The 26,131-nt window shown below is 32.3% G+C and overlaps 1 protein-coding gene across 8 annotated transcripts in view; it reads left to right on the plus strand.

Annotated features, from left to right (window-relative positions):
• Atrnl1 (attractin like 1) overlaps positions 1–26,131 on the plus strand; it is a 708,669-nt gene that overhangs the window by 69,301 nt on the left and 613,237 nt on the right. For 7 of the 8 annotated variants that reach the window (XR_007349210.1, XR_007349211.1, XM_048807394.1 and 4 more), the window contains one exon: positions 24,618–24,801. The exons of the other annotated variant lie outside the window; for it this stretch is intronic. Coding sequence is in view for 5 of the 7 variants with exons in the window: in XM_048807394.1 (XP_048663351.1) it covers positions 24,618–24,801 (184 nt within the window). In the remaining 2 variants the exon portion in view is untranslated. The remainder of the gene's footprint in view (positions 1–24,617; positions 24,802–26,131) is intronic. 8 annotated transcript variants of the gene reach the window in all.

Genomic DNA, 26,131 nt, shown 5'->3' on the forward strand with positions numbered 1-26,131 from the left:
TTTTCCAGAGAGAGAAATAAAGATGACAGGATAATGTGTAACATCTCTCTCTCTTTCCCTCCATTTTCTTTTTCTCCCCCCCACCACCCTGTGTGTGTGTGTGTGTGTGTATTTTGTTTGCTTGGTGGTTCTGGGGATCAAACATGGCCTTATACATGGCTAGGCAAGGACTCTACCACTGAGTACAGGTTCTTTTCCTTTGTCCTTGAATTGACAAAAAATGTTGACTAGCAAAACACTGGCAATAAAAGAAAGAGATGGAGAAAACCTATAGATTAAAGACATTTGAGGAACTTATCAGACAACCACAAAGTATAGATCTCATTTAGGACCTGATTACAACAAACTTAAAAAAAGTTTATAAAATGATTAGAAATTGAATAACAATTAGATACTTCCTGGATGAAAATTCACAGTCACAGGCCTTTAGGATTTTGACATAGGACCATGACTTCTTCTTGAAATAGTTTCTCTTTTGCTATCCCTGCTGCTTGTTATGTAAATGTAATTCCTTTTTCTATTGTCTTAAAGACTTTCTGTTGTCACAGCTTTAAGTATCTGAGTTACAGTACCACTACAGTTTTCTTTTTTCTTGTCATATTTGAGGTTTTAGTCTTTTTCAGAATCTGTCTATTCTAGGTAAATTTTTAAATATATTAACCAAAAGTCATTCATAATATTTTTAAGTGAACTTTAAAATTCTTTTCTCCTTTACATTCCTAATGTTGGATCCCTGGGCCTTCTTGCTTTTTGTCTCCATCACACTCTCCAGAAGATTTTTAATCTCAACACTTTCCAAAATACCAGGTTTTGTAATTTTGTATATTTGTTTGTCTGTTCTTACTTTTATTATATCTTCCTTTTAATATAGTTGATTTGTTGTGCTTTCCCCCCTTCATTATGTTGGTACTTCATTATCTTTCAGGTTTTCTTATTTTAAAGATTTGTAAATATATACATTTAAAGATGCAATGTAATAAAAGTAAACATGGTTATAGTTATATCCTACATAATTTGGTAGGTAGTATGTTAATTGTTAATATATAAATCTGTGAAACCCAAATTCCTGTCAAGGTGTAGAACATTTACTGTTACTTGAGAAAGTTCTCTCATGAGTTTTCCTATCCTTTACCTTTTTCAATTCTTGCTATTTTTCTCCATCAAATAGTTTTATGTATTTTAGAATTTTATGTATATAATACATTACGCACCCTTTTTGTGTAAGGTTTCTTTCATTTACCATGTTTTTGAGAGTCATTATCTTTAAACATATGACTTTAACTTTTTAAGAAAGTGCCATACCTTTTGTTAAAAATGGCATAATATATTTGTTCAGTTCATTATCTGTTTCATTTAAATTTTAGATTTTACTGATAAATTGACTGCTTCTCTGTCAACTACTGGAAAAGATATGTCAACCTAACCAAGATGCTGTTGATTTTGTACATTTTTCTTTCTAACGCATCCAATTGCTGCTTTGCATATCTTGAAGCCATGTTACTTTCTGGAATATTGATCTTTTTTATCAGTATGTAGTGATGTACTCTGTCATTGGTAGTGGTTTTGTCATAAAATCTATTATGATTTGAAATATTGTGATCATCTCATAGAGGTAAAATGCATCTCTTCTCTCACTAAATGTGGTTTGGATGTTGGGAGTGATGATGTTGTTTACATGTCAAGAGGGTATGAAGATTTCTTATTCGTACTGTGAGGCTTTCTGGGGAGAGCAGAGAAGCCTTCCAAGTAAGTCTCAAAATGGCTTGAGAGAAGACAAGGGGACTGCTTATTGGCTTTTGTTACGATTAGGAGTGGGGGTAAGTTGAAGGTTATTATGTGCATGCAGGTAAGGTCTTGAGGATCTCTTCAGCATCATTGAGGGAGCAATACAAATAGTGCTTTAAGTGGCTGTGTGCGGATACTACCCTTGATCTTAGCTAAAAGTTTGAGGAGCAATTAATAGGTGCTTTATTAGAATCCCAAGCTATCTTAGCAGTCTTTATTGTAAATCACTAAACAGTTAACTAAATAAAAAAGATTTCATCCTGTATTGTGGATTTTTAGTGATTAGTAAATTTGGAGGAATAATGATATTGTTTTGAAATAGTATATTAGTAGAGGAATTGGTAAAGAAGTGTTTGGAGTGTTTATTGTTTTGAAAGTGGAATAGGCAGAGTGATAATATGTGAAACCAGAGAAAGAGGAATCGTTTTGACTCAGTTTGAATTTTTTATAGATGGAATCATGTAGTATATTGTCTTATATGGCTTCTCTTAATTAGCACAGTAAATTTGAGATTCAGAGATTCATCCACAATTTTTCCTGTATCAGTGCTTTGCTATTATTTATTTATTTTTGATACAAGGGATTGAACCCAGAGGCACTTAACTATTGAGCCACATCCCCAGCCCCTTTTTAATATTTTGGGACAGGGTTTTGCTAAGCTGCTTGGGGCCTTGGTAAATTACTGAGTCTGTTTTTTTTTTTTTTTAATTTGCCAATCTGTTCTTTTTTTAATATTTTTTATTTTTTTATTATTAGTTGTTCAAAACATTACAAAGCTCTTGAGTCTGGTTTTGAACTCACAATCCTCCTTACTCAGTTTCCTGAGCTGCTGGGATTATAGGTATGCACCATTGCACCGGGCTGCACCTTTTTATTTTTTATTTTTTTAAAAAAATCTTTAGACATTGCTGGACCTTCATTTTATTCATTTATTAATGTGTTGCTAAGAATCGAACCCAGTGCCTCACACATGCTAGGCAAGTGCTCTACCACTGAACCACAATTGCCAGCCCCTCCTTTTTATTCTTGAGAAGAATATTCTATTGTAAGGATAAAACACAATTTGTTTATGCATTTACCAGTTACTTGACATTTGGGTCCAATTTTCAGGTCATTTGAATAAAGCTGTTATGAATATTGGCTTACAAGTTGTTCTGAGAGCAGAGTTTTTATTCTCTGTGTGACTACTGAAGAGTGGGATTGCTGGGTTGTTTGGTAATTATGTATGCGACTATAAGAAAGTTGCATGGTGTTTATCAAAGCAGTGGTACCATTTGCAACCTACCAGTAGTGTTTGAAAATTCCTTCTACTTCATATTCTCATATTCAAAACTTGTTATTGTTAGTCTTTTAAACTATTCTGTTGGAATTGTGATGATATCTTAGTATGGTTTTTATTTGCACTTTTCTGATGATTAATGATTTCAGGCATCTTTCTGTTTCAGTGTTTGATATTTGAATATCTTCTTTGGTGAATATACAGTCAATATACATATGTTTTGTAATTTTGACTCAATTTTTAAATATGGTATGAAGATCTGAGATTTTTGAAAAACAGAATTAGAATTTAAATGACTGCATTTTTAATATATAAATTATATATGATTTATATATATAAATTTTAAACTATAATATATTTTAAATTTATACATATAAATTTTCTTTGTCCATTTAAATAAATGAAGTCATTTGAATTTGAATTATTATGGAGTAGTAAGAATTCTTTCTATATTCTGGATGTAATTCTGTTATTCTATATATATGTCTTAGAAATATTCTATCCTGGTTTGTGAGATACTTTTTCATCTTTTTTAAAAAGTTGAGCTTTTAACTTTTATGAAATATAATTTATGAATGTTTTTATATCTGTTCTTACAAAGCATAGACATAACACAAAGTTCTATCTGAAAGATCTTTATTAAGTTTAATGTCACAAAATTTTTTCTCTTAGTTTTTTTATTACATGTTTTGTAATTCTGGCTATTATCCTTAGATCTATGACCCATTTGAGCTAATTTTCAAATATAGTATGAAGTAAGGACTGAGATTCAAGAAAATAAATATACATTGTTCTAGCACCATTTTTTGGAAATATTTTTCTTTCCCCATAAAATTACCTTGGTATATGTGTTGAAAACTCAATTGACCATATATGTGTAGGTAACTTTGTGCGTTGTATTCTGGTTCATTGATGCATACTCTGCCTACTTCAAAAGCACATTCTGTAGATTACTATAGATTTAGAAATCTAAAGTATATGTCCTTTTTTATTTCTATTTTTTAAAATTTTTGGGCCATTCCAGTTTATTTATACGACTACATAAAAATTTATAATGAGCCCATTTATTTCTTTTAAAAAGCCTGTGAGGATATTAATAGGGGTTTCATCTAGTCTACAGATGGGGAAATCATATTAACAATATTGTCTTCTAGTTCATTCACATAATGCATCTCTATTTATTTAGATATCCATTATTTTAATAATGTTTTATAGTTTTCAGTATACTGGTGTTGAAAATAGTTTACTCAATATTTCTATTTCATATTTTTACATTATTGAAATGGTATTTTATAATTTCATTTGACAATAGTCCATTGCTAGTAAACAAAAATAATTTATTTTTAGATATTGCTATCATATGGTCTTGCTAAATTTCTACATGATATTTTTATGAGTTTTTGGCAAACTCTTTGTTGACTATATATAAAATAATTTGGTGTGGTAGTCAACATTGTTTTACTTGTATCTTTTCAATTTATATGCCTTTTAATTTTCTTTGTACTGATGGGATTTCTAGTATGATACCGATTAGAAGTAGTGGAAGCAGACTTTTTTTTCTTCTTATTTTAGTAGAGAAAGCCTCAGTTCTTTAATTATTTTATTAGTAATATTTTAAAACTGCCTTTTATCAGATGGAGGAAATTATTTTTATTGCTAGATTTTTGAGAGTCTTTTTCATAAATAGTGATAAATTTCCTCAAATAATTTTCTCATAGCTGTTGAGAAGGTAGTTTTGTTTTCATTTTTTATTTATTAATATGGTGAATTATTTTGATTTTTTTTTCAAGTTAAACCATCTCTGCATTTTTGCCTCCCTTGGTTATACTGTGCACGATTAGCCTTTTCATATAATGCTGGATTTTATTTGCTAAAATGTTCTTAGGAATTTTATATTTATATTCATATGAGATATGGACTACAGTTTTTAATTTTTTTGTAATGTTTTTGGCTTTGCACCCTGGGTAGTTTTAAAATATTTTGAGAGTCTTTCATCCTAATTGTTTTGGTGAGAATTTGTGTAGAACTGGTATTAATTTTTGATAGAATTCATCAGTGAAACTATCTGGCCCAGCAGCTTCCTTTATGAGAAATATTTTTAATTATTTATATTTTCTTTAAAAGAGGTAAGTATACCTAGGCTCAACCCTATTTTTGTAAATTACAGTATTTCCTACTTATTTAAAGCCAAAAATTACAGATAGTCCCTGACTTATACTGATTCAGTTTATGATTTTTATAATTTATGATATGAACTAAGTAGAAATTGTATTTAAAAATCTGAATTTAATCTTTTTTAAAATTTAATTAAAAAAAATGTATTGGGGCTGGGGTTGAGGCTCAGTGGTAGAGTGCTCGCCTAGTGCATGTGAGGTCCTGGGTTTGATCCTCAGTACCACATAAAAATAACTAAATAAAAACAAAGTTATTATGTACAGCTGAAAGAAATAAATATTAAAAAATTGGTACACTATAGTTATACATAATAGTGGGATTAATGTTCGTACATTCACATAACGTAATTTGGATAATTTCATTCCCCAGTGTTTCCCTTTCCCCTCACCCTCCCTCTCTCATCCTTATCCTGTACTTTACTGGTCTCCCATTTTTCCCTTTCCACTTTTTTCCCTCTCTATTTTCTATAACTGAGAAAAAAGTATGACCTTGACTTTGTAAGTCTAGTTTGTCTGGCTTATTTTACTTAACATGATGTTCTCCATTTTCATCTTTTTTTTTTAAACCTTTATTTTATTTATTTATTTTTATGTGGTGCTGAGGATTGAATATGGAGCCTCATACTTGCTAGGTGAGCACTCTACTGCTGAGCCACAACCCCAGCCCCCATTTTCATCTGTTTTACTAAAATGATATAATTTCATTCTTCTTTATGGTTGAGTAAAAGTTCATTGGATATATATACCACAACTCATTAGTTCATTTAGCTCTTCATATATACCTAGCCTGGTGCCATAACTTGGCTATTGTGAATTGTTCTGCTATAACATGGATATGTATATATAGCTATAGTAAGCTAACTTTAGTTCTTTTGGATAAATATTAACAAATGATATAGCTGGGTCATATGTTAGTTCCATTTCTAGTCTTTGGAGAAAGCTCCATACTGATTTCTGTAGTGATTGTAGTAATTTACACTCCTATCAACACTGTAGAAGTGTTCCTTTTCCCCCATATATACCTGCCAATATGTATTATTATTTGTATTCTTATTATATATCTATATCTATCTATCTAAGTTATTGATAGACATTTATTTTATTTGTTTGTATGCAGTGCTGAGAATCAAACCCAGTGCCTCACATGTTACGCAAGAGCTCTGCCACTAAGCCACAACCCAACCCATTATTTCTGTTTTTGATGATAGCCATTCTAACTAGACTGACATAAAATGTAAGGAATTAAATCATTTAAAAAAATTTGCTAAGAGTTGCTTAGTCACCTAAAATATGGTCTGTTTTGGAGAAAGACCATTGAACAGTTGAGAAGAAATTCAACTGTAATTGATGAAATAGTCTATAGATGCCTGTTAGGTCCATTTAATTTATAATATTCTTTAGATCTTATGTGTCATTACTGATTTTATGCCTAGATGAACTATCTACTGATGACAGAGGTGTGTAAAAATCACCCAGCATTAGTATATTGGCATATTTGGAGCTTTATGTTGAGTAGTATTAGTTTTATGTAATTAGGTGCACTGACATTGTGAGCATAAATATTTTCTATTGATACATCTTCTTGTCATATTTTCCTCTTTACCAGAATTAAGTGACCTTTATATCTTCTAATTAATTTTATTTTAAAGTCTGCTTTGTCAGAGTTGCTACTCCTGCTTGCTTTCAGGCTCCATTTTCATGGAATATCATTTTCCATCAATTCATTTCCTAAGAGTTGAATTCCTTGCAGTCAACATATAGTTGGGTCCTGTTGTTTAATGCACTTGCCAGTTTTAATTAGAGAATTGTGATCATTCAGTGTTATTATAGAAAGGATTTTACTATTTTATGCCATTTTTATTTATTTCTAGTGTTCAATTCAGACCTAATTCTTATTTGCTTTACTAACCTTCTAATGACATTCACCCCTTTCTTGAGCCCTGGAATTTATTTTTAATTTCTTTTGTGTGGATGGGTTCTTCAAATATTTTCTAGAAAGTTGGCTTAGTGGATGAATTCTTTTAGTACATGCTTAGCATGGAAGACTTTTATTTCTTCTTTGATTTGAAAGAATAATTTAGAAGCTATGCCAATCTTGGTTGGCAATTTTATTTTTTCAGGGCTTGAAACACATAGTTCCAAGTTCTCGTGGATTTTAGGCTTTCTGTTGAGAAACAAGATGCTATCCTGATTAATTTACTTCTAAGTGTGACCTAATCTTTTTCTTTTGAGGTTTTAAAAATTGTATCCTTATTTTGCATTTCTGGCCTTTTAATACTTTTTCATGCAGATTAAAAAAAATGTTTCTCTTTGAGGTTCTAAGTGCCTCCTGTATCTAGATGTCCATTTCATTCTCAAGGTTTAGAAAATCTGCTGTTGTTATTTCACTGCTAAGATTAATAAAACCATAAACCTGAATCCTGGTTGCTTTCCCAAATCCAAAGATTCTTAAATTTGGTCTCTTATTATTGTCCCAGAATTCTTGTGTATTCTGATCATGGTTTCTATTTTTCTTTATTACTGAGTGTTTAAGTTCATAAAACTTATCTTCAGGTCCTGAAATTCTGCCTTCCACATGCTTTAATCGATTGATGAGACTTTCAACTAAATTTTTTATTCAATTTATTAAGTTTTTTATTTCCAGGATTTCCATTTGATTCTTTTCCAGAATCTCTTTCTCTTTATTGAAATCATCTTTTACATTCTATATTTTCCATCTTAGTTTATCCCTTAGGTTTTCTTTTAGTTCATTGATCATTTTGGCAGTCAATTTTTTGAATTATTTGTTTAGTGTTTCCTTTGCTTCAATATCTGTGGATAGTTATTGGGGGCATTATAAACTTTTGGAATGTCTTTTAACCTATTTCTTCATTTATTTATTTATTTTCTTTCTTTCTTTTTTAGTTCCTATGTTTATCTGTTCAGATGGATTCCTCTTTAATATGTGGGTCCTTTGCGGAATATCTTTTTTATGATAAGCCTTAGACAGGGGTTATATCTTAACTTGAATATATCTGATCAGCATAATTCAAACATTAATTAACCTCAGCAACCCTCATGAATTATGAGAGGAAGGGGTAACCATACTGCAGCATATGCTATAAAAATTATTACTAAAAAACTATTAACCAATGAGAAAGTGGGTCAGAGATAAAATAGAACATGCTGAAAAGATTAAGCATTAATGATAATATACTAAGTTGAACTGGATGAAGGAACAAAAATAAGGAAAATAGTTAATAAAAAAGAGGAAAAAAAAGAAGAGATGGACAGAGAGGGGAGAAGATAGAGTGAGAGAAAAGAGAATGAAGGAGAGAGAAAAGGGATGACGATGGGAGAAAGGAAAAGAGCTATTATTGAGAGCAGATCCAATTGACAAAATAGTTAAAATTAGAACTCTGGAAAAACAGGAATTGTGGTAAGAGAGTGAGAATCAGTTTACATCAAGCTGTTGATGCGACAACTTTCATACAGAGAATCTGTTTTCTTCTTGCTGAGGTTTTTGAAACACAAATTGCCAAAGTTTTCAATTTTAGGATCTTTCAACTATGAGAATGTCTGTGTGGAACAAATAGTATGCTGTTTGCTCTCGGCTGTGACCCAACTAAACTTGTTAGGGAGTCTGTGTGCTTTGCTTTTCCCCTTCCTAGCCTGGCAGTCTCTATTGGTGGAACATTGTCTGGTTCAGTGCAGATGTCACCCTCAAAATGTCTTTGTTATTGTGATCTGGAGTGTAAGGTAATTCTGGCAGGTTTGCTGGCAGCTCTTTGACCTGCCTGCAGTAGACTAACTGGATTTCATTGTCTTTGTTCTGAAAGCCTTAGTCTGTGTGCTGGGGAGAAATGTAGGGCCCATCAGTCTGTCCTCCAGAACTTTTTGGGCATGGTGGAGGTGGTGCCAGGCCATGGTAGGATGTTGAGGATCATTGCTTTACACCCACCCACTATTCCCTCCAGTTCAATCCTCTGTCAGCCACACTCCTTCCTTATCCCGAATATCAGAATGCCAATTTCAAATGAAAGTGCCCACCACTCTGCTCTGCTCTGCAGACTGATAGATCAGAAACTATGGCTTCTGTAGCTGTCCCGAGTTTCTCCCCAGTTGGTTATAGTTTTACTCCCAAACCCCACTGACTCATGGCATGGACACACATGAATTCAGTGAAAAGTGAAGCCTACCCATTTGTTTGGTCTTGGTGTTTGAAAAGCACATTTTCCATGAACAGGATCAAAACATAAAATAGAGTGAATTATGAAAAACAAGATGAACTTCAGGCATTTCTAGTCTCCTGATCAGTAAGACTAAACAGAGTTTGTTGAAGCTGTCACCATTTGCCTGCCTTCATAACTATCTCCCCTGGAGAGTTCTTTCTTCTATGGTGGCTCAGTATTTTTGTGTCTGAGCTTATTTTCTGCTTAGATTGAGAATTTGTTGGATTGTGGTTCCTGTTTATCTGAAAACTCAGTGTGAGACTTTCCTTTGGCTCTTGGAGGGGAGAGTCCCCTCCCTCATTGAACCACTGCTGCCCATCATTGCTGCCATTTATTCCTCTTATTAATTATCTTTCTATTCTAGAAACTGACATTTTTTATTTTTACCCTGGTTTCTAGCTCTCTGAATTGCCAACTGATGTCTTCCCAGTCTTCCTACTTCAATATGCTATAGCAGAACTGTTGTTCTCATTCAGTTTTAGAGAGCTGTTTGATAATGTGTGTTCCTCTGATTCACCATTTTTTCATCTGAATTTTGGTTCTCTTGAGATATTGAGTAAAAGCAGTTTGTGCAGCTCTGAGGGAGCTATCTGATCACCAGTATAAACAACTGCTATTCCACAGTATACTGTGTTGTTGAGCTATGATGTTTGGTAAGTTAGATTTATTAAATGCATTTTTTTAGTTGTAGATGGATACAATGTCTTTATTTTATTATTTTTTAATGTGGTGCTGAGGAAGAAACCGAGTGCTTCACATGTACTAGGTAAATGTTCTACCACTGAGCCACAACCCCAGCCCTTAAATGCATTTTTGACTAACAATATTTTTAAGTTTTTGTCAAGATGTAACCTCATCATAAGTTCATAAGCATCTGTACTCTATTGTACATATATATATACACACACTCCACATTTAAAAAAAAATCATTTGATGGGCACTTTGATTTTGTATCTTAGCTAATTGAGAATAATGCTGCAGTGAATGTGGATGTGCAGCTCTCTCTTGTTGGGCCAATTTCATTTTCTTTGCATATACATCCAGTATTGGTATTGCTGGATCATATAATTGTTTCAATTTTATTTTTTTTTGAGATAGCTCCATACTGTTTTAAGTAAAAGCTATGCTAGTTTATATTCCCACCAACAGTGTGCCAGGGTTCTTTTTTCTCTATATCTTTACCAACATTTACTATCTTTTGTCTTTTTGAGAATAGCCATTTTGACAGGTGTGAAGTGATAGCTTACTGTGCTTTTAATTTCTGATAATTAGTGATACTACCTCTTTTGACTTACCTGTTGGCCATTTGTCATTTGTCCTTTTTTTTTTAGAAATATATATTCAGTTTCTTTGCCCATTTTCTTTATTCATATATTTTATTAATTATTTTTCATTATACAAATTTAAGAGATGCATTATGATAACTCAGTACATGTATACAGTATGTAATGATCAAATCAGGGCAATTAACATTTTTATTTTTTAAGTATTTAAAAAAATTTTGGTTAATAATTGTAGATATTTATGAGGTACAGTTATATTTCAGTACATGTATACAATATGTACTAATTAATTAAATCAGGGTAATTAATTTTCCATCCTTTTCTCATTGCTTTTTATTTGGAGCTTTTGAGACTTTCTCTTCTAGTATTCATTAATCTACATAATAGGTTGTTGGGAATTCTAGTTACCCCACTGTGCTGTGGAACACAGAACTCACTACTTTTTGTGAGGGAATGTTGAGGATTGAACTCAAGACCTCATACATATTAGGTAAGTGCCCTACCACTGAGTTCCAGCTCCAGCCTGAGAAATTACTACTTCTATCTAACTGTATTTGGCTACTGTTTTGCACCCTCCCTCTGTTAGTCCTTCCATTCAACTCTTCCAAGCTTCTGCTAATCATTGTTCCACATTCAGAACAACTGTTTTTTAGTTCCACATACAACAGAGTGTGGAGGACTCATGACTGGGCCGTTACTTCAGGAGATAATGGAAGAGGGATGGTAGGAGATGAAGAAAAGACAGACACACATTAGAGAGAAAGGTGGGGTCACGTGGGTTCTGTCCTCTGTTGGAGGAACAGTGACTCAGAGCTAGCTCAGTGCATTTATTACAATGGTTTTATCAAAAGGTTATATTGTGGGGAAGTTGCAGCAAATCAGGCAATCTGAAGGACATAGGATGGCAAGACATTAGGGTCATCTTGTTTTGCTCAGAATTCTCTATCCTTGGGAATTGGTCCTGAACTCAAAGGCTGGACTTACAATAGTTCTGCACTTTGGCATGGAGCCTTCTCAGGCCAGCATCACCATAGCAGCTGGGGCATATTGACCTGCAGCTTTGCACAGGCAGCTCCCAATGCAAATATAGCCACAAGAGAGTCAGAGGCCATGATTTGATTCACTGTTCTTCACAATAGAGACATTACACTATTTGTCTTTCTGTGTCTGACTTATTTCATTTAATGGGTTGTTTGTTTTCTTGCTATAGAATTTTTAATATATTTTTGATGCTAACCCCTTATCAAATATATGATTTGCAAATATGTTCTTTCATTCTATAGGTTGTCTTTTCACTGTTGATTTTTCCTTGCTGTGCAGAAGCTTTTTAGTTTGATATAATACCATTTGTCTGTTTTTGCTTTTGTTGCCTGTACTTTGGGGATCATATCTGAAAGTCATTGCCTAACCACTATCATGGGGCTTTCCCTAAACTGTTTTCTTCTAGTAGTTTTATTATTTCAGATATTACAATGAAATTTTAATCTATTTTAATTTGATTGAGTTAAAGGCCTAATTTCATTCTTCTGTTTGTATCTATTCAGTTTGCCTAGAATCATGTATTGAAGAGACTGTCTTTTCTGCATTGTATATTCTTGGGTTTTTGGTAAAAAACCAATTGACCATAAATGCATGGATTTATTCTTGGGCTGTCTATTCTGTTCCATTGATCTGTCAATACCATGCCAGTTCTGTGCTATGTTGATTACTATAGCTTTGTAGTAGATTTTGAAATCAGGTAGTATGATGCTTCTGGCATTGTTCTTTTTGCTTAAGAATACTTTAGTCATTTGGGATATTTTATGGTTCTCTACTAATTTTAAGATTGTTTGTCTATTTCTGTGAAAAATGTCATTGGAATTTCAGTAGAGATTATGTTGTATCTGTAAATCCGCTTGGATAAATATGGATTTTTAAAATATTATTTCCTTTACTTCATGGATGCAGCATATCTTTTCAGTTTTATTTTTCATCATCAGTTTCTTTCATCAGTATTTTATAGTGTATATATCTTTTACCTCTTTGTACTGTATTCCTTGATTGTTTGTTATTGTGAATGAAATCATTTTCTTGATTTCATTTTCAGACAGTTAGTGTATAGAAACACTATTGATTTTGGTATGTTGATTTTGTATCCTAGAACTTCACTGAGTTTATTATTTCTTACAGTTTTTTGGTTAGATTTCTTAGGGTTTTCTACTGTGTAAGATTATATCATCTGCAAACAAAGACAACTTCTTCCTTTTTCAGTTTGGATACTTTCCCCCCACTTGTCTAATTTCTGTGTCTAGAACTCCAGTACTAGGTTGAATAGACAAGAGTCAGTATCCTTGTTTTGTTCCTTGTCTTAAAGGAAAAGCTCTCAACATATATGCATTCTCTGTTTTTGAAAAAAAAAACATTCTCTGTTTTTCTTTGAATAATGAAAGGATGTTTACTTTCATTGTTTTTTGTGCATATATTGAGATGATTGTATGTTTTTTGTCTTTCATTCTGTTGATGTGGTATGTCACATTTTTAAAATTTGTGTGTATTGTACTGTCATTGCACCTCTGAGATAAATCCCACTTCACCATGAATGATTCTTTCATGGGCTGTTGAATTTCATTTGCTAGTGTTTTATTGGCAACTTTTGCCTCTATGTTCATCAGGGTTATTGGCCTCCAGTTTTCTTTTCTTATAGTTTCCTCTGTGGCTTTGATAATCAGGGTAGTGCTGGTCTCATAAAATGAGTTTGAAAGTGTACCCTCCTGTTCATTTTTTGGGAAGAATTTGAGAAGGACCGGTGTTACTTATTTAAATATTTCGCAGCATTCACCATTGAAGCCATCTGTTTTTTTTTAGCTTTTCTTTGTGGGGAGGATTTTGATAAAAGACTTAATTTCCTAACTTGTTATTGGTCTATTCGGATTTTCTGTTTCTTCATGGTGTAGTTATATATGTCTAGGAATTTATCCATTCCTTATAGGATATCCAAGTTGTTGGCATATAATTGCTATTTCTAACAGTCCTTTATATTTCTGCGGTATCAGTTGTAATATTACCTCTTTTGTGTCAGATTTTATTTCTGTGAGTTTTGTCTATTTTTTAAATTTTTACTCAGGCTGCAGGTTTGCCAACTTTATCTTTTCAAATTACCAACTCTCAGTTTCATTGCTTTTTGTCTGTTGTTTTTCTAGTCTCTAATTCATTTATTTCTGATCTGAAATTTATTATTTCTTTCCTTCTACTAACTTTGGATTTAGTTGTTCTCTTTTAGTTCCTTGAAATTTAATCTTAAATATTTGAGATCTATTTGTAATAGATCTCATTTTTTTCCCTATTAATTCCCTTCTTAGAACTGGTTTGCTGTATCCCATAAGTTTTGCTACTGTCTCAAGTTATTTTTAAATTTCTATTTTATTTTCTTATTTGACCTGTTTTTAATTTTCCACACATTTTGAATTTTCTGAAATTCCTCTGATATTTCTAATTTTATACCATTGTGATAAAAAGATACTTGACATTGATTCATTCATCTTAAATTTATAAGACTTCTTTTGTGGCCTAACATAAGACCTATCCTGCAAAATATCCATGTGTGCTTTAGAAGAATGAGTCTTCTACTGCTATTGCTGAAATTGCCTGTTAGGTTCATATGGTCTAAAATATAGCTCCAGTCTAATGTGTATTATGTCTGAATAGTCTCTCCATTGTTAAAAGTGGGACATTGAAGTTCTCTTTCTCATTGTATTTTATTTTATCTATCTTTCAGGTTTAATAATTGCTTTATATATTTAGGCGCTCCAGCATTGGACATAATTGTTACAGTTTCTTGAGGATTTTATCTCTTTGTCATTGTATGGTGTATAGTTACCTCTGCCCTCTTTTGATTTCTATTTGCATGGAATATCTTCTTACATCTTTTTACTTTTAATATGTGTGTGTCCTTAAAGATGAAGTGAGCTTCTTGAGGGCAGCAAAGAGTTAGGTCTTGTTTTTGAATCCATTCAGCCACTATATATCTTTTGGTGGGAGAATTTAATCCGTTTATATTTAAGATAGTTATTGATAGGTAAAGACTTACTACTGCCATTTTGTTAATTTTTTGTCTTTGTTTTTTAAAATATTTATTTTTTAGTTGTAGGTAGGCAAACAATATCTTTATTTCATTTTTATGTGGTGCTGAAGATTGAACCAAGTGACTCATGCATTCTAGGAGAGTGCTCTACCACTAAGCCACAACCCCAGCCCTGTCTTTTTTTTTTTTTTAAAGATCTTTAGTTCTTTGCTATCTTCCTTTATGATTATATTATTTTCTATAGTGATATGCTTTGAACTTTTTATGTTTATGTATCTGCTATAGATTTTTGCTTTTTGGTTACTATTAAGCTTATATAAAACATAGTTATAAAAGGCTGTTTCAAGCTGATATCAATTTAACTTTGATCACATAAAATAACTATGCTTTTACTTATACTCAACTCCAATATTGATCTTTGTCTATTATATATCCCTTAACAAGTTATTTCACTATGATTTACAATATATACCTTAATCTTGTCATATTCTACCTGCAAGTTATTATTGTTTCTAATACTTCTGCCTTTTAATTTTCATAGTAAAATCATGATTTGCATAACACAATTACAGTATTATTTAACTAAAATAATTAATTAATTTCGGGGGTACTGGGGATTGAACTCAGGGGCTCTCTGCCCAGCCCTGTTTTGTATTTTATTTAGAGACAGGGTCTAACTGAGTTGCTTAGCACCTCACTGTTGTGGAGGCTGGCTTTGAATTTATGATCTCTTGCCTCAGACTCCTGAGCTGCTGAGATTACAGGCATGTGCACTGCACTTGGCTTCGAGTATTTTATTTTTACTGTTTTATACTTTCATGTTTTTATGTCGTACCTCATTGAGAGCAGATAACTGCTTTTTGCTCTCAACCTCATCTGACAGATGCTGCCTTTTACTTGGTGTATTTTAGACAATCTACATTTAGTATGGTTATCAATGTGATTGAGTTTAATCATGCTATTTTGATTTTTGTCCTCTATTTGTCATGTCCATCTTTTTTCCCTTTTTATTATGTGAATATGTTATATAATTTCATTTTTCTTTATTATTAACTTCTTTAACATAATTGTTGAAGTGCTTAAATTTAGGTCTACTAGTTTGTTATTCATTTCCTCTTTGCTTACTTTCATTTCATTCCTGATTCCCCTTTCCTGTTTTCTTTTGTATTATTTGACTTTTTTTTTGCAGTATTCCACTTTAAGCTTATTTAGTGTGATTTTGACATTACCTTTGTAATTTTGAAAAGTAATTTTTTCTTTGGATTTTAAGATACGTCCTTAACTTTTTACATTTTATTTAGCATCAATATTTTGCCTTGTGGGTTGGAATGTAGAAGCCTTACCACAGTTTACCCTCTCCAATCTATATTGTAGCTGCTTACTTACTGTGTCTACATACATTGGAAACACCATAAGGACATGTTGTTATTTTTTGTTTCACCCCATCAAATGGACAAGAAGGAAGAAGAAAATAGTCAATATTTACTCAAGTATTTACCTCATCTATTGTTCTTCCTTCATTCTAAGTTTTCTTTCTTTGCCATTTCCCCTTGTTCTGAAGAGCTTCTTTTAGCATTTCTTTTAGAACAGTTCCATTAAATATATGGGTTATCTTCTTTGCATCTGAAAATGTATTTATACATGTCTATGTAGGATATGTTTATACATATAGAATTGTGAATTATAGTTTTTTTCAGCACTTAAAAAATGTTGAGCCACACCCACCCACAAAGAAAGGAAAACATTGAGCTACTTCCTCCTGGCTTCTGTGGTCTAAAGTCACAGTTAAAAAAAAAAAAAAAATATATATGTATACACTTAGTTGTAGATGGACACAGAATCTTTATTTTATTTGTGTATTTTTATGTGGTGCTGGGGATTGAACCAACTGCCTCACACATGCTAGGCAAGTGCTCTACCACAGAGCTACAATCTGGCCCAAAGTCACAGTTTTTTTGAATTGTTGTTCTTCTATAAGTAATTTGTCACTTTTTTCCTAGTCACTTCCACGATATTTTTTTCATCTTTAGTTTTCAGTAGTTTATGTTTTTGGTGTGAATTTCTTTGAAAATATTATTTATAATTTGCTTATCTTTTTGAATCAATAGGACTATTCATTAATTTTACTTTTTGTTTTATTTTTGTATGATTTACAATATATACCTTAATCTTGTCATATTCTACCTGCAAATAATGTTATAACATGTTATATATATAGTGTTAGAACCTGGCAACAGTATATCTGTATTTTATTCCCTTTCCTTTGAGCTGATATCATATTTCTATGTTATAAACATCACAAGAAATTGTTATGTTTGTTTTGAAAATTTTAAGTAGACAAAAATTGAGAGATGAATTATTTTATAATTATTTACATATTAAGTTTTCCCTATATTCTTCATTTGTCTGTATAAGTACATTTCATCTGGTATTAGGTATCATTTTCATTTAGTCTAATATCTCTTATAGGGTATGTCTTTGCTTGCTTTTTTCATTTTTGTCTTAATAGACTTTTCTTTTTCTCTTATTTTTGAAAAAATATTTTTCTGGGCATAGAATTCTACTTTGATGGTCTTTTGTTTTTTAATTTCAATTTCTGTGGTACTTGGAATTGACCACAGGGTTCCAAGCATGCGAGGTAGGTGCTGTATTACCAAGCCTCGTACCCAGACCTATTTTTGGTTTTGGAACAGAAATTTTAGGTTGACAGTTTTTTCCTTGTCTTAGTAGTTTTAAAATTACTTTCATGGCCCTTCTTACCTTTTTCTTCTGCTTGCTCATCTTCTACTTCAGGATTTTCTTTGATGGGGGTTTCTTTATATTTTTCCCCCTTTATTTGTATTTCATTTACCTTTTTGGTTTTGTGAAATTAAGGCTTCACTAAATTTTGGAAATGATTTCTTCAAACATTATTTCTATCTACCCTACCATGACCACATATTTTAAGTTCTTTCCCCCTATAATATCTAATATTGTATTAATACTCTTAAATGTATTTTCATTTTAGGTACTGTATTTTTCATTTCTAGGCATCTCATTTTTTTTCTTGTGCAGGTCCTGGATATTAAATCATGACCTTGTGCATTTAGGCAAGCACTCTTCCACTGTGCTAAACTTTGGGTCCTGTTTTATTATTATTTTTTTAATCTTCCAGTTCTCTGCAATGTTATTGGACATACTTGAGCATGTTTTCAATAGTTTTTTTAAACATTCTGTTCTGCTGTTTCTGTCTTCTATATTATTTCTGGGTCTCTTTCTATAGTTTGTTTTTTCTTCTTGTGAAAGGTAATATTTGCCTTGCCTTCTTACAATTGTTCATTTCTTAATGCATTTCGGAAATTGTATATTTGTACTTTCCCAGTTCTTGGATTTTGTCATATTCCTTTAAGTAGTGTTGGAGTTTGTACTAACAAGCAGTTAAGTTACCTTATACCACTATTAACATTTTGGAAGTTTGCTTCTGAGGTTGTTGTGAGTGGATTTTTTGTAGTGTATTGCTCATTTATTCCAGTATTATGACCTTTTCTCAGGGCTCTACCAAACAGCTCTTGTAGAATGAGTTGTTATTATTATCTTCTTCTCTCTTGTTACTTGGAGCACAAATTCTTCTGAGTCCTCTTTGAGATACAAGAGTTGTTGAGCTTGTTAGTTTTTTAGTGGTCTTTTTCATAGGCTCAAGTAGTTTTCTCCTATGGAAGTACCAGTGGCTACTCAACTAGACTCCTTTTCTTGGTGCTCAATTGCCTCAACTCTAGTATTGTGTCCTACGAATTCTAGCTCCTTTGGTTTCTTTGAACTCTCATCTTTATTTTCTCAATTCAGCAAGGTCTTCAGACACTCTTTGCAGTCTGAGATTGCACTTCTTATTCAGACTCACTTATTATGCAGTGGTCAGGACCTTTCCTTCAGTCAGTATGCTCTGGCAATCACAGAGATTACCCAGTTTCTCTTTTATTTAAGATCAGTGTCCTGTGGTGCTTGGTATTCAGTATCTTGAAACCATTTTTAATATATTCTTTTCTGTTTTTTAAGTTGTTCATGGCAGGAAGTTAAATGCTTTATAAATTACTCTATCACAGCCTAATGAAGAACATTCAGTGCATTTGAGTAATTTTTGTTTTTGACTTTTACGTCATTATCCTGTGTTAGTATCTTTAGCTAATTTATTATTTATTAAATAAGTACATGTATTAATTTAGTCATGAATTTATAGCTCATTTATTGAGCTACTTTTGAACTGTGATACAGTTTTTATAAATTGGGAATATGATAGAGGACATTACCAAATTAAATATAAAATTCATGCATAGTAACCTGCCATAACATTACATAATGTATACATGTCTCAAAATATCATGTGATACATGTATCAAAATGTCATGTGGTATTCTTTAATATGAACAATTTTTATGTCTGAGTTAAAAAAGCAAGTTACATGTAAATAAAAACTTTTTGAGTTCACCTGTATATTGTTATCTTCAATATTTGTTGAGACCAACTGATTTTTTTTATAGTATATGAACATTTTCAAGTACAAAATAACATAAGAAGAGTGAGAATCAGGGGCTCTGGTTGTGGCTCAGTGATAGCACATGTGAAGCACTGGGTTTGATTCTCAGCGCCACATAAAAAAATAAAATAAGGGCATTATATTCATTTATAACTAAAAACATTTAAAAAAATTTAAAAAAGAATAAGAATCATAGTTAATATTACATTTAAGTTTGTTTCCTATTTGAACCAAATTATTTCCTTTATTTTTTTGTCTAAAACCACTCCAGACCACTGTGGTAATATTTAAGCATACATTTGCATTAGACCTGTGTCATGACGCTGATACTTTTTTAAAAAATTGTTTTTTAATGTTTGTCAAGTAGTTAAGTGAAATATTGCATTTAAGGTGAATTGTCCTGATTACTAATAAGGTGAATGTATATGATAACTTAAACTGAGATAATTGTTGATTTATATATAGCTGTAAGAAGTAGTAACAGAGTGATCCTGTATACACGTTACAATTTTATTCATTAATAAGATCTTGAGAGGGCTGGGGATGTGGCTCAAGCGGTAGCGCGCTCGCCTGGCATGCATGCAGCCCGGGTTCCATCCTCAGCACCACATACAAACAAAGATGTTGTGTCCGCCGAAAACTAAAAAGTAAATATTAAAAAATTCTCCCTCTCTCTCTCTCTCTTTCTCTCTCTTAAAAAAAAAAGATCTTGCAGAAATTCAGTGTAATGTTCCAGCTCTGTTTATTGACACCGATACAATCCTCTATTCCTATTCAGATTTTCCTAGTTTTGTACTTGAGTGTGTGTATGTGCACATTTAGTTTTGTGCAGTTTTTTGTATGTTTCAAGTGTCTCCCACCACAGTCATCATTATAGACAGTTCCCCATCACAGTCAGTCCAGAATAGTCCATCTCTCCAAGATCATTCACATTTTCCTTTTAAACTCACCCACCTCCCTTGTACCTCTGCTCCCTCTTCCCATTAACTAGTGACAACTATAGTTCTCATTTCCACAATTGTGTCATTTTAAGAATGTGATGTATTTATACATAAGATAATTTTGATATATTTGTGCTTTTTATTTTATTATTGTTTTTTGTTTCTCAGGTTTCCTGCGAGTTATGTTATTTTTAGGATTTCATCTTGATTTGCTTATAGTGTTCTTGAGCATCTCTTTGTCTAATTTTTTAAAAAATATATTTTAGTTGTTGATGGACCTTTTTTTATTCATTCATTTATATGTGATGCTGTGAATTGAACCCAGTGCCTCACAGATGTGAGGCAAGCACTCTACCACTGAGCCCCAACCCCAGCCCTTGTCTCATTTTCTTGGTGCTCTAGACTCATCACAGTCTATTGGCATCATCATTTTAGTACCTCAAGTAAAGTCTGGAAACCTTGCTTCCATTTACATTAGTTTATCTTCCCACTTTTACATATTGTCTTGAGTGTCATATGGTATTATTTTTGTCTCCATCAAATAAGATTTATAAACTTCATGAGAAGAAGGAAGGCTTCAACGTTATTTTATCATTCCTTTTCTGTTTGAAAAATTTCCCTTAGCTGTTTTTTAAGAAATTTTTTTTTTAGGTGTAGATGGATACAATATCTTTATTTTATTTTATTTATTTTTATGTCGTGCTGAAGATTGAACCCAGTGCTTCACACATGCAAGGCGAGTGTACTACCACTGAGCTACAACCCTAGTTCCACCTTAGCTCGCATTTTTTTTTTTTAGTCTTTATTTAAGAGTCTATCCCTCTTAATTCCTGAAGCACAATTTCATGAGAGGTAGATTCATGCTTGATGGTTAGTTTTCCCCCCAATACTTGAAAAATGTGCTGCTTCTTTTAGGCCTTAATGTTTTCAGATGAGAAATCCACTATTATTAAATTGACGTTCTCTATAGGTAATGTGTCTTTTCTCTCAGTATGCTTGCAAGATTTTTTTCCTCCTATGTCTTTAAAGTTTAGAAATTTAATTAAGATGTATCTTAGCATGGATTTCTTTAGATCTATCCTGTTTAGAATTTGCTTGTTTTCTTAAATCTGTAGGTTTATGTCTTATACAAAATTTATAAGTTTATAGCAATCATTTCTTTAATACTCTTTTAGCCCCATTTCTTCTTCTCTTCTTCTTCCTCTTCCTCTGATGATATGAATGTTTGATCATTTGTTATTGTCTCAAAGGTCTCCAAGACTTGTTTTTGTTGTTGATTTTCTCTGTTTTTTATTTTATTTTATTGATCTGTGAGGGTTTTTTGATCTGTTCAAGTTTACAGGGTTCCCCCACCCTCCCCTTTGAGCCTATCCAGTTAGTTTTTATTTGTTATTCTAGTTTTCCTTTAACTTTTTTTGGCTGAGATTTTGTTGTTGTTGTTGTTGTTGTTGATGTTTCAAGAGTATTTGTGATTGCTTGTTGGGATATTTTTATTATGATTACTTTAAAATCCTTGTCAGATGATTTCAACATCTGATTCAGCCATCTCAGTGCTAGTGTTCCTTATATTTTCTCATTCAAATTGTGATTTTCCTGTCTTTAATGCGATGTGCAATTTTTGATTGTACCTTAACATTTTGGCTTTTATATTGGCAGTCTTTGGGCCTAATTTAAGTCATTTAACAGGTAGGTATTTAGGTCTTGTGATAGGACCTCCATTTCCAGTGTTGGGCATGGTGTGGATGGGGAACTGTTTCTCCCTTCTGTTTAATGTAAGTAGTGTTTGTTAGGTCTCTGGGGCTGATAGGATCATCTGGTGTTGTCCATGGGATTCTTGTTACATCTAGGGAGATATAATCCCACCAGAGTTACCTTCTGCTTCATGATTGAGGTGGGAGAATGTTGAACTTGGACATCTTCTTCCTTTGGGGGAGGTCAGGAGATACACTTCCTCCAGACCTGGAGTCACTGGCCAGTGTGCTTTCCTCTTTATACCTTTTAGAATTCTCCTTTAATTGTCACTCAACGCTATTTATATGGTCTGTGTGGAGGAGCAATGCCCCATATGTTGACTTTTAAACTTTTGATTTATTAATTAATTTTTCTTATTCTAGATTTTCTCAAATAAAAAGGAATAGCAATGATACACTCCTGAAAGAATTTTTATTAAATGAGACAGTGGTGCACTTTCTGAGAGATAGGACATGATGTCTTAGATAATGAAGCTGCTGATGATTACAAAGTTGGTTATTACATTATTGTTTTTTAAGAGCAAATTGAGAACCCAAATAGTTATTTAAATAAGTTACGCATTACCAATATAATGAAATTTAGCTGCTAAAAATGTAAGAAAGGGTGTGGACAGATTCCTCAAATGTTTTAAGTAAAGAATAACAACCAAACAGTATTTTGGGAGGCACAAATATATATATATATCTCCATATCCTGTATGTGTTTTATACTAAAATGTGTATATACTAAAATGTTTAGAACTATCACTTGTGAACATACAGAATATATAAGATGGTGAAAAATAACTCTACAAAGTGGGCTGGGGCAAACGTTATTTTTTCACTTTTTACATTTATAATTTTTTATTCAATATTTTTGTTACAAAGCCAGTTTATCTTTCTTTTTAAAAAGAGATCAATCAAGATGGGCTGGGGTTATGGCTCAGAAGTAGAGCACATGTAAGGCTCTGGGTTTGATCCTCAGCACCACATAAAAATAAATAAATAACATAAAGGTATTGTGTCCAACTACAACTAAAAAATAAATATTAAAAAAAAGAACAAGCAAGAATATGAAAAACTTTTATTTTAGGCATACGTGAACATTTAACAAGTGGCTAAAGAATATTAATCAAATTCTGTAAAGCACAATTGGCTTTAATGATTCCTTTTGATACTTCATATTTTTTATAGCCAGTGAAGAATCACTTTCTTCACTACCTTAGAATATTGTAAATGTGAAGAGTTTTTAACCATCATTTTCATTTTTTATTAATTTGGGTATTTTCAGTGAACTCTCTATGATGTCAAAGTTTAGGTGACAAGATAGAGGTATGATAGAGTTATGGTCTGGGTGTACATTTAAAAACAAATGACAGCCCAGTGTGATGGCACATGCCTGTAATCCTAGCAGTTGAGCCTGAGACAGAAGGATTGCGAGTTCAAAACCAGGCTCAACAACTTAGCAAGGCCCTAAGCAACTCAGTGAGACTCTGTCTCTAAATAAAATACAAAAAAGGCCTGGGGTTGTTGCTCAGTGGTTAAGCACCTGAGTTCAATCTCTGGTACCAAAACCCCAAAACAGACAAACAAAAAAACAAATGACAGATTTCTTTATAGTTGCTCTTTATCATCTAAATTTTCTAAGGCCAACAAACTACATGATTTTTATCTGCATGTTCTTATAAGTATGCCTTGCATATGGTTATCTCTATAAATGAACCAGCAATAGGGAGTACGTGCCTCTGCTAAATACAGCAAGTAGAGTGGAATTTAATGTAGAGAATTTACTACACAGATGCTAGAAGGGCTAAGGATACCCAAGGTAGTGGGATCACCTGGAAATCTAGAAGCTGAAATACAGCAAGGCTGGAGCCTGTGATCACATCAGCTCCTGAGCTACTGCAAGTGCCACTTTTGTCCCTAAGCTGGAAATACCCCTACTCAGTGTTATGAAGCCAACACTGCCATTACTTCTGTTTGCCATCTGTCCTTTATTGCTTCTAGAGACATAAGAAGAAGATGTTTCTTCCTTTGTCTTCTAATCTCTTATTTGTAGTTAAATTGGTGGATCCTAACAATAACACAGTTGTCAAGAGCCTTGGAAATTTAGTTTTAGGACCAGCATTTGTTGAAAATTTGCTGAGTTAATTTTAGTTAAGGACAGTGATCATATAATTTTTATTTTTGTACTATTAGTGACTAATTAAAAGTTAGTCACATAGTAGGCTCTCATAAAATACTTGCTAAATAGTTTATTTAGGCTTATATTTGAATCCGAAAATGTGTAGAAGAATAAAGATGCAATTTATTAGACTTTTTCTTTTGTGAAATAATGATAATTTTTTCAAATGTGACAAATTTCCCTTTTCTCTTGTACACAGAAATTCGGATTTTCAGTATTTCAGAGTATAAATTTCTCTAACGAAGGACAAGTGTTACTCAGCTTTAGTGTTACTTTGTATCTAATGTAGCACTTAGCACATTTTTAATACATTTCATGACTATTAAGTAATACTAAATAACTATTAAGTATACAGTATTTACTCATAAAAATGTGTCATTAAAACTAACTTGTTGATAGTTTTGGTGATATATGAATTGTATTTTTAAACACCTATGGTTTATTTTCTTTCCATTATAGCGTCAAACACTTGGCTTGTTCCAGAAACAAAAGGTGCTATTGTGCAAGGTGGATATGGGCATACAAGTGTGTATGATGAGATAACTAAGTCCATTTATGTTCATGGAGGCTATAAAGCATTGCCAGGCAACAAATATGGATTGGTAGATGACCTTTATAAGTATGAAGTTAACCCTAAGACTTGGTGAGTAGATGGGGCAGAAGCATGGTAAGGAGAAGATTTGGTGTTTGTTGTATTTCATATTTGTGTTGTGGTGGCATTTACCAAATATTTTCACAGAAAACTTCTTGGATTTTTTTCCATATTTATACCAACTAACAACATGTTATTATGTAGCAATAACATAAAATACATAAATAACTTTTCTGTGTAGCCATCATTTATATAAATGATTCACTTTAAGATGATTTCTAATCCCACAGAAATACCATTTTTCCTGCATTACTTATACTGATAAGTGCTTATATCATGTTAATTTTAGATGAGGAATTTTATTTAACACTGTAACTGAGCTCTGATAGAATTTATCCTAGGATTTGTTCTTCTTTGAACTCATATTTTATTGATATTCGAAAATATAAAAAATATTTCTTCTGTTTCATCATCTAATTTCCTCTGAAGTAAAAAGCTTATGATATTTGGTTCAATTTTCCTTTTTTGTTGTTATCAACAATGCTGCAATATATGTCTTCTGTTCTTCCTGTGACCGTGTGCAATAGTTTCTTTAGGGTATACACTGAAAAGTGAAATTGCTGTGTCTGAGGGTATTAACACCCTCAACTTGACTGCATGTTGCTGAATTGCTTTTTGGGTGATTGTGGTAATGTATACTTCCAACAGCAGGGTATGAGTGTCTTTGTGTCTTCATGTTGTCACCAATACAACTATCAGGATTTTTACTTTTGTCAATGTGGTAGGTATGAGTAATATCTTACTGATATTGTAATGTGCATTTCTCCAATTACTGCTATGAATAGTGTTATTTTATGTAGTCATTTGATTCTTGTTTAATAAATTACCTATTTATATATATAGCATTCTCTTTATGTTTGAAATATTGTTAATTTATTTTTCATTTATTGATTTTATGAGTATATAAACTTTAATATAGAATTTATTATAGAATTATTGTATTTATTTCCCTTTGTAAAATCTGGGAAATGAATATTTTAAGACAGTATACATTCTTTTGAACTTCTAGCTTTTCATTACTTTATATGTTTAAAGGAAGAACAGTTTTCCACTAAGCTGTGATTTCTTCTGCTACCTCTACTTTCAAAAATATACCTGGATTTCTACATTCTTTGAAAAAAATAGATAGGATTATTAGACTTTTTCTTTTGGGAAATAAATAAGAGTTTCTCATACATGACAGAAGATTCAAGCTACAGATTGAAGAATTCTGTGAGCACCAAGGGAGTAAGTACAAAGAAACTTAGGAGATATCATGGTAAAGCTGCTGAAAACAGGAAGAAAAAAATTTAAAAGCAGCTAGAGGGGAAAAGGCATGTTC

The sequence above is a fragment of the Marmota marmota genome, unplaced genomic scaffold (genome assembly GCF_001458135.2).
Source record: "Marmota marmota marmota unplaced genomic scaffold, marMar, whole genome shotgun sequence".
In the NCBI taxonomy this organism is placed as follows: Eukaryota; Metazoa; Chordata; class Mammalia; order Rodentia; family Sciuridae; genus Marmota; species Marmota marmota.